Here is a 14,359-nt window from a genome sequence, read left to right as displayed (position 1 = left end):
CAAATGAGAAAATCCTTTGAACAGGTGGTGTCTTAAAACAGCATTTTGGCTGTTTTAATTCCATACAGAGGGTGAATTTCTTAATTTCTAAGAAGTGTTGTTTTAAAATGTTTTTTTCTTTTGTTTGTTTCTATGTACCTCCAGCAAATTATACATTGATAAAAGAAAACACTTTTAAATAAAACAATTGCATCTACCTCTTACAAAATAAAAAAAATGCTTTACAAATGGTGATATTCTGTAAATCAGTTTACTAAGTTAGCATGAACATGACCAAAGGACAATTTATGGTATAGCGGGTCAGTTTTTGTGTTTCATACTTGTGGAAGTTTCTTTGCCAAATTTAATTAACAGGATTAGAAAAAAATGTGAATTTTAAAATACTTACATAATATCCCTAAGTACAAGATGTACAAGAAGTACTTGACTCCATCAGTTCATGCAGCATGCACTCTGGTGTGACAGCTGAGCAGCACTGAAATCTAATCAGAGAATTAACCTTATCCTCACTTTATGTAACAGTTGCATGCTTTCTGTCAAAAATAAAATCTATCCATATTAGAGTTCTAATAAATTGACTATTAAGTCTAGAAGGCCAAAATTTACTACATTCTAAATTAAAACAATGGTTAAGATGTCATATGCTAAATAAAAGATAACTATTGCTGAATAGTTCTTATTTTTTACTTTATTTGTATAATACCAAACTGACTTGTTGGTAAAATCAGTCTAAAATAAGTGAATAAGTAATAGAGATATTATTCCTATCCCAAAGCATACACACTTTGTACACAGTTTTTTTCTTCCTTGGTTATTCTTTACCTCATTTTTTATTCCCGTAACCTCCTTTTAAGTGCATATAGTAGAAAAAAATAATATCCTTTGAGACAGCTTAGATACTGATACATACACATTTATTTTCACTAGAAATCTTCAAACTCAAGTCAAAGAAGACTATGGTCAAAAGGACACTGAAATCATCAGATTAGCTATGCTCCATATGAAGACTAAAGAGGGATGTCTGAACAAGTTAATAGTAGGTCTTAGGAAAAACACTTCCCCTCTTTTAATCACATTTTTCAATTACATATAATGAGGTCTGAAATTTACTGAAGATAGTTTTCTTGTTAAGGAAATTGACTGCTGAAAAAAGTTCTTAGGGTGAGCAGCAAAAAGTAAGTGAGCATTAGATTGTTATTTCTACCACATTAGCCAGAATAAACTGATGTACAAAAAGATGAGGGGCAAGTATACATGCCTGTTTTATCATGGATTGGTGCAGAAAATTTTCTGGAGATATATGGTCAAAGTTTGGTATCAGTTAAAAATGGACTAAAAATCAGATTGAGAAACAAATTAGTCTATAGAAACATTGCTTCAATACCTGAAGGATAGGTTAGATCTCTTCTCCTACTTCATGTGTCCATTATTCAGTGAACTTCATACCTACTGAAAAGAATTATCCAAGTTTTACTCATTGATTCTTGTGACTGCAGAATAGGACAGCTTTTCACTTGTACAGATATATCTGCTTTTTGGCTCTCTTGTGGTCTTTTGTTTATTTGTTTTTTCCACTTCCCAATCTGTACACACTGAACACTTCAGAAAGGTCTGAAACTTTTATGAGCAGCATTCACAACTGTAGTTTCTACATTTGAGCTTGAGAGCATTTGCATGCCTGCAAACTCCCATACGTTATAATACTGTTATTTTTCAGATGAATCACGAGTATCTGACTGATTTCAGCAAACCTATGACAATTAATTGATTTATACTGAAATTGGTGGTGAAAATGTAAAAATATCATTGTTAATGAGATGTCAAAGGTAAAAGCTACTGACTCACAGCTTTGAGTTGTTCTACGGAGGTTTTTGGTTTGTTGAAGAGACTTTTATATTAAGTTATTGAAGAGGAGAATAGATATAGTACAATAATAGAGATGGAGTAAAGATACTTTGCTAAATATGTTTTTAATGTAAAAGGCTTGCTCTGAAAGTAATGCCTCCTATTTTATGTTGGCCCCACAAAATCAGAGGTGGATGTTGGTGGTGTGGCAGTAGAGGTGGAACCTTCTCACCCATATTCCATTACATTCTGTTGCTGTGTGACAGATGGCAGTGGAGGGGCAGTCTGACTAAATGACTTCTCATATGGAAGTGCCTATGAAGCAAACAGGCTGTCGCTGAATTCCTCCCTGTGGAAAAAAATTCACCTGTTGGCATTCACAGATGCTTGCTGAACAATTATGGAGACCAAACAGTGTATTTGAGCACAGTGAGTTAATGGCTATTGTTTTTCAGCAGTGGTGACTGGTATGTGAAATTCAAGCCATGTTCTGGATGGCCATGCAGATTTTTATGAGACTGGCATGCAGGCTCTTGCTTTTCATTGGCAAAAATGTGTACGTAATGGTGGTGACTATGTTGGAAAATAACGTTTTGTAGCTGAGAATTTTCTCTGTCAAACAGTGTTCTTTCTATCTGTTGTATTTTCCCTGAAAATAAATAGAAAGCATTACTTTCAGAGCAACCAATGTAAAAGTGTTTTTTATGTACAGTAGTGACAGTCTATTCATTTTTTAATTTTTTTTGTTGTTGTTCTCCATATTTATTTATCACCTTCCCTTTTATTGCCTCTCTTAATCCATCTCCTATAACTTTCCTTTTTTTCCTCCATCTTTGCAGCATCTTAGCCTGGAGGCTATCAAATGGCTTTTGTTGAAATTGAACTTATTTCAGAGCAACAAATTTCAAGCAAGCTTAGACTACACTGTGTGGGCAGGCTTTTCATAATGTGTTCATTCTCTGCTGACTTGCAGCCAAGATTTTGTCCTATGTGCACACTAGAGAGCACTATCTCCAGGATTAAAGAAACTGTATATGATGCTTTAGAAATGGGAAAAAAAAAAATCTGTCCTGTCTATATTGAATTATTAAGCCATAATATATTTATTTTGCAATGTATTTCTTGTTGAATAGAATGCTTTATCTTTCCTATAGGACAAATTGATTGGGTAAGGTAGGTAGGACTTACTGCACAATGCAGGTTTTTCTCTGAAAAGCATAATTACAAAATGCTAAGTTTAGAATTTTCAAGTTCAGTGCCTGCTTTCTATGGAGAAGAGTTTGTAACTTGGCTGCATGGCTGTCAAACACATGCGAAAATGCAGCCCTTTCCACTCTTGAATTTAGCTTGGATTCCACCATTAGTCATTGGCCACTGAAAAACTGATGACAGAATGACTGGTATAGCTAACACAAAGTACTTGTAGTTTGTGTCACCTGTGAATGTTGATTTCTTCAGCCATACATATAAACTAAGGTTGTTGAGGCCACAACATTTTGTCCCATACTTCCTTCCCTTCTCCCTCCCTTAAGCATACAGGAGATAAATTAGATTTGTCTGTGAAAGTACATGTATTCATATAGAAGAAGAATTAAAAATCTTATGAAGTCCAAATTCTGTCTTCTGCCATTTATAGGTAAGTTTATTAGCTTATTGTGTAGAGGATTTAATTTTAATATTTACAAATAAGAACAGCAATTCCTATAAATATCTTTGTAGTTCTGCATTAAAGCAAAAGAGAGTATGAAGCTGGTTATCTCAAGTTCTAATCCATGACAACTGAAGTAATATTCTAATGTGCATTTTCAGGAACATGTTGAAGGAGAAAACTGTGATCATTGCAAATCAGGCTTCTTCAATCTGCAGCAAAATAATCCCAAAGGCTGTGAGGAATGTTTCTGCTCTGGGAAAACAAATGTCTGCACAGGCTCTCACTTTACATACAGAAATGTAAGAAAATTCCTGCTGTATATGTCATTGATTCTGTGTTTTTGTGGGTTCTCACTTTCTGTTGGCACCAGTGTGCATCTTATTATATAACACGATGTATCTTTTTTTATGTCCTATACATTCTGTCATTTATCATGAAGAAAATACTTTAAAACTTTGTATTTTCTTCATCTGACAAAGTTCTGAAAAATATGTGATTGAATAGGGAGGAGTGCAGAAGAACTTATAAGCATCACAAATGAAGCCATGTGCTTTAGTCCTGGAATATGCCTCATAATCAGTACTAAATTAAATGTAATATATCCACAGAGCAAGCCTCTTTTATAGGTCATTATTAGATTTCTAGACATGAAATAATTAAGAATTTTGAAACATTCTGAATGTACAACATTTAGCTTCCATAAGGAAGAGAGTTACCTTACAGGGGGCATTTTAAGTGTATTTCTTTTGCATACTGCATCCCTAGGAAAATAAGTGAAAGTGAGACAAAAGTGTTCTTCTTATTTGTACTCTAGAAAAAATGTCTTCAGCATCAAATATACTCTAAACTTTACATTAGTTCTCAAAACTTACACACTGATTCCACTGTAACAGATGTATGATACATATTCATATCTGTAGATCTAGTTTGGGAAATATGTTTCAGATCTGGTAGCTTCTGGTCTTGGCTGTACAGTATGCTAGAAATCTGAAAATAAAATCATATGCCTAGTGTGTTCATCTATGTGCCAGCATCTAGAAAAATTTCTAGCCTACAGTTAAACTAGTACATTGTTCTGCTCATATCCAGGCTCCAGAAGCCATTCTTGTATGAACAATGTTCATCTCTGCTGATGCAAAAGTTTTGATGCTCTCCAGCTTTTTTTTTTTTTTAGGTTTTCTAAAAACCCTCTACATTTAAACTTGTAAATTGTAACACTTCAGAATTACAAATTAGTATGAATTATATTCTCTATGATAATCTCAAAATGTATATCCATTTGTCAGGTCATCTTCTGTACTCTCTTGAGACTGATATTATTTATTGTAAACTCATTTAATATATTCAGAGGAATCATGCATAGTACTGTAAGATTGAACTTCTGCCTCCTTCTGGATGATATTAGGCACACAATACTTCAGACAAACTACTCAGGAGTTCTAGCTGCAAAAGATAAGAGGAATTTTTATTGTTACTTACCCTATTATTTCTTTTGTTCTTAAATTGCCTTTAGTCATATTTATAAACCTAGTCACTTTTTAAAAAAATGAAAGAATTAGAGATGGTGACAGTTGAAATGATTGATGTCATAATTCTGATTGTAATATGTTTTGTTTTGTTTTCTGTTTTCTGCCATCATAGATAGAAGACATGAATGGTTGGTATCTAGTTGGCTTATCTGGTCTCATCAGAGTTACTCCTAAGCAAAAGAGTATTGGTGGGCGTCAGCAGCTCAGTATCAACAACGTGTCTGCACGTAAAGTACTGCCACAGACTTATTATTGGAGTGCACCCAGTTCTTATTTGGGCAACAAAGTAAGTGCAGATGGTACTTGCCTCAATACTAATTTGGTTTATTGGGGAAAAAAAAGTAGGCTTTGAATGGGGGTGGAACTGAGATAAAGCTGGATAGCTATCTGACCAGTAAAATTTCAAGCAGGAAGGAATGAGGCATATGGAGTGTTCTTCAGACGCAAAAAATAGATAAAATTAACTAAGTATCTTCGACCTTCAGCCTATTTTGGGTTTCTGGTGTCAAGTATTAGAGTAGTCTTTATAGTTTGCTGTATTATTATTATTTTTAATTATTATTTTTGAATGAATTAGTTGGCATGTATTTCATCTTGTCCTGTTCCCACTTTTCCTACTTCATCTTCAGCTCTGAAAACTCATTCCTTCATCTGCTTTTCATAAGATGCAAGTTGCGTATCAGATGTTGTGGGGGTGTGTTACAAAACTTTAATGTTTAGCAAGAGATTTGTGTAGGGAGTACTTTGCCCTAAAACTCAGAAAATCCTGTTCTGAGCTCTACACCAGTTCTGGTGCATATAATTGTCCAAGTCTACATGTGTGCATATCTGCGCATACACAGATATTCATGCTTTGCAAGTTTATGCCAAATATTTGCTTTCTAAAGTCATGAGTACCTTAGTGGTCTGACTGTTGGTCTTTTAGGCTTCCTATTATTGCAAGTGATACCCTCAGAAACCCCCCTTTTTTTTTTTCTTTTTTCTGGAAAATAAGATTAAGGTCTGAATGAGTTTTAAATGTGAAGAAAGATAAATAGCTTTCCATTTCTTATAATGTTGATTATGTTAAAAAACTATCTAAAGTATTAACATAACACAAAGCATTTTTCCCACTGTACTCTCTTCAAGCTAGTCAACCTCTTATTTATTTATTTTCTTCCTGCTGGCTGAAAATCAACATGACAGAAGGTAAGTGAGCATGTAGAAACTAAATAGAATCATTGCAAAGAATTGGGCATCCTGTTCAAGGCAATAATTTGTTAAAGGTAGTCAGGCCTGTTTCGTTGGTCAAGGGAGAGTTTTTCTATAATTTTCCATATCTAGTGAACTTACCTTGTGATAAGAAGTGGTACTTTTCCAGACAGAATTTCATCCTGCTTCTATTCAGTGAGCAAAATAATGATAAGAATGTGCACAAAGTATTTGAACATGGAAGATATTTTTTCAGTGTAATTTGGAGGTCCTTCGTGGTTACTCTCAGACATCTCTGTATGAATGAAACAATTTCCTTAATAACAAAACTATATAAATTTTTGATACTACACTAATACTGAAAGCAATCAGAAATTACCACAGTACATCATAACTGTCATGTTGAATCATGTAAATTGGAGTCATAAAGACCTGCTTAGCCCATATGATACAGTGGGAATGGAATACTGTATGCCTTATTTGTAAACTCAAACATTTCTCTAAACAGCTGCAGCTGGATAAAACCAAGCAGCTGAAACCTGAAGAAAACAGTCTTTCCTGAGACTGATTGCTACCTGTAATGTAGTATGATAATCGGTATTGCAGAGCAGGCGAGTTTCTTTAAGAATTTTTGTCTTAGAAATTTTAGGAAATCTCATAGCAAGATGTACATTTCCATTGTAATTCACCAACCTTGTGTCACAGAAAACCATGGTCTTTTTTGTTGTTAAAATTACTGTTCTGAAATGGTACTCCTGAAAATAGAATTGAGTTACAAGACCCAGTAACCATTCTGCGTTTTCCAGTTTTCAAATATATCTCAAAATCCTTATTTAAAATGTTTCTTTTAATATAAAGTTGGCGTGTTGTGAATAAGCCTCCACAGTATTGCTTGCCATATGTACACTATCTGCTTGTTCTACATTTCTCTCAAAATGCTTCTTCTGGTTTAAAAAAAAAAAAAAGAAAGAAAAAAAAAAGTGGGATATTCTGAATGTGCAGCCTTCAGCACATTTTTCATGGATTGTAATAGACTATATGAAACCAATCTTTATGTCTTCAAAGAGGGATTACAAATAACCAGAGTTTATAGATGATGCAGTAAAGTTTTTTATGTAAAAGTGAGACTAGAACATAGATTATTTTAACATCACTTGTATCCTCTCATTCTCCTAAACATACACAGGTTCAACTGTTTTGTACTAATACAGATAATTATTTGGGGGGAGGAGCCAGTTATTCTCCATGCCTATCTAATGCTTTTGAACTAAAAGCCATTTTTGAAGCAGAATGCATTTTGGAAGTAATCTGGGGGAATTTAATTTCTAGAAACCAGTGGGTAATTGAGAAGAACAAACTTAAAGTGGCTAGTATTAAGTTTTTACTAAGTATGATAAAATAGTTTATCTTCCTGCTTGCTTTGTAATAACCTACTGAACTAAGAATTAGAGCAATTATGGGAACAAGTGGCCTGTTAAAACTTGTAGTTACTGAAAAATTTACTTATTCTATCAACTCTAATTACATTGTTAGATGTTTAAAAGCATCATTTATTTTTTTTTCAGCACTTTTTTAACAACCAACCTGTACATGTATATTTAATGCTAAAATATTTTTATAAATTTGTCTGAAAGTGTTGAGTTACACTCTGATACTATTTGACCAGAGCACTAAAAGGAGAGTATAAATTAATTAAAAATTAGATACCAATCTCAGTGAAGTGGTTTGAAAGTATCTGTTATTTTAAAGACAGTATGGGAGGGTTAAGTGTCCATGTTTCAAAAATCTTACAATATGTATATGCTCTGCTTGATTTCCTTTGATATCTCTGCAAAAAATAATTTGATAATTTGTACACTGAGAAGAAGCCACCTACAAGTAGTCAATATAGGTAATAAGCACAATATAGAGTGTATAGACCAGATGAGACACCATGAAGAAACATCCATCTAAAGCTTCTCTTTATTTTCTGTCTTTTGCAAATATTTACCTTTATTTGCTAAAGTCCAGCTTTAACCATGATGGTGCAGATATAACTAACCCCCTTCATATGGTTAGAGCACTGCTTTTGGTCAGCAGTCACATGTTAGTTCAGCCTTTAGGCAGAAGATGTCTTAGAATTCAGGTCTCTGAACATTTTAACCAGTATCCAGTATCCATATGCAAATTAGATAAGTATCCTCTAACTCCTTTGGTTGGGTTTTGAACAGTTCTTACTGTTGCCATTCACACAGAATCACACAGAGTTGTAGGGGTTGGAAGGGGCTTCCAGAGATCATCGAGACCAACCCCCCTGCCAAAGCAGGTTCCCTACACCAGGTCGCACAGGTAGGCGTCCAAGCGAGACTTGAATATCTCCAGAGAAGGAGACTCCACAACCCCCCTGGGCAGCCTGTTCCAGTGCTCCGTCACCCTCACCGTGAAGAAGTTCTTACGCACATTCGTGCGAAACTTCCTGTGCTGCAGCTGATGTCCGTTTCCCCTCGTCCTGTCTCCACGTACCACTGAAAAGAGACTGGCCTCACCGCTATGGCCGCCACACCTCAGATATTTATAAACCTGGATCAGGTCCCCTCTCAGTCGTCTTTTCTCAAGGCTAAACAGACCCAGTTCACTTAGCCTTTCTTCATAGGGGAGATGCTCCAGGCCCTTCACCATCTTTGTGGCCCTCCGCTGGACTCTTTCCAAGAGATCCCTGTCTTTTTTGTACTGGGGAGCCCAGAACTGGACACAGTACTCCAGATGAGGCCTTACCAGGGCAGAGTAGAGGGGGAGGATCACCTCCCTCGACCTGCTGGACACGCTCTTCTTAATGCACCCCAGAATGCCATTGGCCTTTTTGGCCACGAGGGCACACTGCTGGCTCATGGCCAACCTGTCGTCCACCAGGACCCCCAGGTCCCTCTCTGCAGAGCTCCTCTCCAGCAGCTCATCTCCCTACCTGTACAGGTGCATGCAATTATTCCTCCCTAGGTGTAAGACCCTACCCTTGCTTTTGTTGAACCTCATCCTGTTTCTTACTGCCCAGCTCTCCAGCCTGTCCAGGTCTCGCTGAATGGCAGCACAGCCTTCAGGTGTGTCAGCCAATCCTCCCAACTTCATATCATCAGCAAACTTGCTGAGGGTGGCCACTATCCCCTCATCAAGGTCATTGATGAAGATGTTGAACAAGACCGGACCCAGCACAGACCCCTGCCATTATTCAGACTGTAAACACCAATTGGCTTGCCAGCAGATTTTTTTAAGATTGAGCAGTTTCTTGTATCAAATGTAATTTTACAGTTGTCATTTGGACTAGTTCTACAGCACGATCCTATTCAGTGTGAGTTCTTCATGAAGTCAGACTATATAAAAAATTAAAGCAAAATATGCTAATATAATGGGCTTTGTTAGATAGAAAATATTCTAGTACATCATGTTTCTCAAGTCTCATATACTTGTAAGCATCCATATATGCATTGTCCTTTCTCCAAATGCTAGTAAAAGTCTGGACAGCAGTTGAAAGTTTTGAGTCTGTGCATGCAGAACAATAAGGGTATTTTGTTCATCTTAACAGTGTCATTTCATTTCTTTTGCCTATTCTTTTATAATTAGCTGTGTAGCCTGTTTGCTGGCTTTAAAAAGTCAACGTTTCTTTGATTCTAGGCATGAAGGCTGTAATAAGCCTGCAGCCAGTATGTACAAACTTCAAAAAATCTATTGGGCTTTAAAAAGTATTTTAGTGTGGAAAGATATAGATTGAGATGGGGTGAGGAGCTGAGGAGCTTTTTTTTTTTTTTTTTTTTGTGACATTATCTGCTGCAGACTGCCCAGAATACTTCATAGGATTAAATATTGAATTCTATAATAATCATAAGCTAGGTCTTTGTGGCTTTTATGTTCATTTCCTTCCATTTGTTTTCATTTCTTAGGCAACTGTGGTGCAAAAGGCAGAATAATGCAGAGCAAATTGCAGTCTACAGCTCACGGGGGGAAAAGAAGGAGTTGAAACCCAAAACATAAAGAAGCGTAAATAATACAATAATCAGCTGGAACAGAAATGCCAGGATCAATTGTCCTAAATTATTAATGCATCTAAAACCAGAAAGCTTCATCTAGTATTGTTGTGGTGTCAGATGTCAAGACTTTCTGGTCTGTAGGACATGATTGAATTAGATAAATCCCCAAGTCTTTTTCTTGATTTTACTTCCTGCCTCAAGAAGGGGAACAATCTAATGCTTTTTGATATAAATGGGTATCCAAGATGCAAACTAAAAAGTTATTGGAGGCTACTTTTATCTGCCATCATTTTGTTTAGAAATTTATTTGCTTCTCAGGAAATGCAGTGACTGACTTAGTGTACAAAATTACAGTCAACTCTGTCTTAAATTTAGCCTGCATTTGTCTGTATGAGTTTTTTCAGGAAACTGAGGGAGTGACAACTTAAGTTGTCTAATGTTTTCTTCCATAATGTGCCTTTAAAAAATAGTTCTCTCTTTCACCATGTTGTATGGGGAATTAGGCCCTCATATAGAAGATTCGTTAGCACAGATTCATTGCCCTAATCTAAATGTAATATTTTGGAAATGGCAGTGCTTGAAGTATCTGCTGATTATTTGAAGGACTTTTTCCAATAGTGATGGAAGTCTATCACTTCATGATGAATTAGCTTTACTTATATCCTGTGCACAGAAATGAGTTTCAGCACCAGATTTGACCATGTAACAAAGAGCATCTACAATAGGAAAAATAAGGAAGAGATGTGGAACGACCGTGTCATTTATAATTTATCAAAAACAATTTTCTGTGGGCATTAATTGATTCTTAACCTCTTGTACATTTGAGTGAAATAGTTGTGTTTAATACACATTATTCACATGTGAAATAAACATGAATAGGCACCAGCAGCAAATCGTATTCCAGAAATCTCCATTTGGTGTAACATCCCTGAATTTATTCACAGTTTCTGCAAATCCTCAGATTTTTAAAAAATTGTTTCTAGCCAACATATGGCAGAAAATTAAGATGGATCATTTGAACCTAAATAAAAATAAAAATACTTCAACTTTCTTTGACTCTCATATTTGAATACATACTTCTAAAAAAAAAAAAAAAAAAGCTGGCTTAGTTTATTGGTATGTTTTTATTTTCTAACAAGTAAAACCTAATCTAACTTAAAGAACATAACTTTATTATACACCAGAATCTAAATTGATTGAAATTAAAATTAAGTCACCATGGTAAACAGGTTCAGTCAACAGTATGAATTGGTTTTCAACTTTCACTAAGCATGCTGCTTAGTTTATTAGCACTTTTTTTCACTATAGCTTTTAAAAACTGAGGCAGTAGCCAAATTCAGATACTGAAAGGGAAAGACAAACAACTGGAGTACAAGTGAAGTGCTAAACATTTTAAAGATAAGAACCACAGCTGACTGATTCTTTAAGTTTGCTAAACTTATACTACACAGTTTAGATTGTTTAGCTTTGATAAAATATTCTCTCAGCATGGCTCCAAGAAATGTGACAAAATTGTATCTGTACTGATGACTAGCCAAAAATTTGCTTGATCCTCAGTAGAAAATAAAACATTCCTGTACTCATGGACTGCCTTATTTGTAGTGTTCAGCTACTCATTACTGAGGAGAAATACACCAACCAACCAAAGCATATTTCACAAACTTTTTTCCCTTTTAATTCTTTCTAACAATGTTTGGATAGTCCCTTGGGACTGTTGAAGTACAGCTTTTATTGTGGAAACTACAATACATTTTAGACTTCTTTGAGCCTCTGAAGTCAGTTTGAACAGCACTCAGAATCTGACTAGCTGAGTCCACTAGTAGCAGTAGTATCATGTATCCCATCACACATTTAATTTCTTTCTGCTAAAATCATCTTATGCTGCTGTAAAGAAAAGAGGAAATTTATTATAGGTGAAATTATTTTATAAATCCTAAGTTTCCTTTGCTTTAACTTCTTGCCCGAGTTTGCCTTGAAGGTAAGGATTTTAATCAATAGAAAATCAATAGAAAAGTGGAGAAACAAATAAACAACAACAACAAAAAAACCACAATAAAAACAAAGCAAAACAAAACAGAAAAAAAAAAAACAACGAAATAGAAAGGATGTAAATGTTAGAGAAAGAATACTAGGAAGCAGTAGGAAATAGTGATAGTAAATTTCTTGCTAGATTAAAAGGTCTTATTCTTCTTAGGTCTGATCCAAAAATTAAAATACTGAAGGATGAAAGAAAGCAGAAGAAAAAATCTGCAACTTAGAACTAACATGTCAGATGATTTGCAGTGAGTGCTAATGAACATCCAAAAAAAAGCATGGTGACAATGGTTTAATATGCCTGAGCTCAAGATAGCTAAATTAAATGGTGGCTGCTTAAGACTGCAAAGGAATTGACATTTGAAGTGAGGACATATGGTGTTTTTTATACATAACATACATTTTCAGCAAAGAAGCTTTTCCCTTGAAGATGATAATTGGAGTTACTTGATCATCATAAGTTACCTGGAAGTAAATAGTATTATGGAATGTTGTATGTAGTGTCATGTCCTATTTATACATTTATATGTAAATCTCCCTTTCAAGCTGCGCTGGGGAGATTCTGGCTGGATGTTAGAAAATACTACTTCTCTGAAAGATGGTCAGACACTGAAATGGGCTGCCCAGAGAAGTAGTGGAGTCACTGACCCTGGAGGTGTTTGAGGAACGTTTGGACATTGTGTTGAGGGACATGGTTTAGTGAGATATCTTGGTAATCAGTGGATGGTTGGACTGGGTGATCCTTTGGGTCTTTTCCAACCTTGGTGATTCTATGATTTTAACCAGTTAATAGGTCTGATAGACCTAATTCAACTTTGTTAGTGGTACATTACAACCATTACCATTAGAAAGAAGTCCTGTATTTTTTCAATAAAATATTGTTCTACTGAATATTTTAAAATTTGATTAGTAGTAATTAAAGTCAAAAATTGCCCATTTTTAAATCACAAAGCACTATGGCTAACTAGAGTGTAGAAGAAAGGAGAGTGGCTCGTCAGCATTTTAAAATGTACATATTCAATTATGAAGTCATTAGCAAAAGGGAACTGAAAAAGGCATCCAAAACTATTATAAAGTTGCTTTTCCTTTTATTGTACATTTGCTTCTGGGAAGTAATAACTAGTTCCACAACTAATTCTAATAAAAAAATAGATGATTTCAAATTCTTGACTTCATAAATATTGGTGAATTAAATAAATATAAATACTTGTAAGTTATACAAATATGATTGGTGTGTGGTAGCACCACTATGATGAGTGCTTTACAAGCTCTATTTTTCAGAGTGATAATCCATACTTATAAATTTCCAGTTAGTCACCAAAAAACAAAGTATCAAAATCCTCACTTTTGTGTACTTTGACTTAAAAGACAGAGAAAGGCAGACTGTCTTACTCTTCAGATCTTTTGATATTAACATCAGACTTCTACAGTTTTACTGGGACTGTCTGGGCTTGAGTTAGCTTTCTTCATATCAGCCTATATGATACTTTGTCTAAAACAGTGTAAATAAAATGCTAGGCTTTTGACTCTTGCCAAGCGGAGTTTGTACAGCATCAAGGCTTTCTCTCCAACCTCTAAGTCAATAGGCTGGGAGTGGGCAAGAAGTGAGAGAAGATACATCTAAGATTGCTGATCTGAAGTGGCCAAAGTGATATTTAATATCCAAATAATATCCCTGTTTAATATCTTTATTGATGATCCAGAGGGGATTGAATGCACCCTCAGTAAGTTGCAGATGATACCAAGTTAGGAGGAAGTGTCCATCTGCCTGAGAATAGAAAGACCTACAGAAAGATCTGGGTAAGCTGGAACTCTGGGCTGAGGCCAATGGCAATGAACTTGGCTGAGGCCAAGTTCAGCAAGACCAAGTTCTGGGTCCTGCACTTTGGCCACAACCACTCCAGGGAGTACTACAGGCTTGGGGCAGAGTGGCTGGAAAACTGCACAGAGAAAAAGAACTTGGAGGTGTTGGTCAATGCTTAACTGAACATGAGCCAGCAGTGTGCCCAGGCAGTCAAGAAAGCCGATGGAATCATGCTAATATCAGAAAAAGTGTAGTTAGCAGAAGCTAAGAAGTGATTGTCCCTTTGTGCTCAGCATTGGTGAGGCCA

General features: G+C 35.5%; 1 protein-coding gene across 5 annotated transcripts in view; it reads left to right on the top strand.

Moving 5' to 3' along the window:
- Positions 1 to 14,359, top strand: part of LAMA2 (laminin subunit alpha 2) — a 337,231-nt gene that overhangs the window by 136,529 nt on the left and 186,343 nt on the right. For all 5 annotated transcript variants that reach the window (XM_085217335.1, XM_085217334.1, XM_085217332.1 and 2 more), the window contains exons 11-12: positions 3,655 to 3,795; positions 5,138 to 5,311. In XM_085217335.1, coding sequence (XP_085073461.1) covers positions 3,655 to 3,795; positions 5,138 to 5,311 — 315 coding nt within the window. The remainder of the gene's footprint in view (positions 1 to 3,654; positions 3,796 to 5,137; positions 5,312 to 14,359) is intronic.

The sequence above is a fragment of the Meleagris gallopavo genome, chromosome 2, assembly GCF_905368555.1.
Source record: "Meleagris gallopavo chromosome 2, MGAL_WU_HG_1.1, whole genome shotgun sequence".
NCBI lineage: Eukaryota > Metazoa > Chordata > Aves > Galliformes > Phasianidae > Meleagris > Meleagris gallopavo.
Note: the sequence above shows the minus strand (reverse complement) of the source record. Positions and strands in the feature narration are given on the sequence as shown.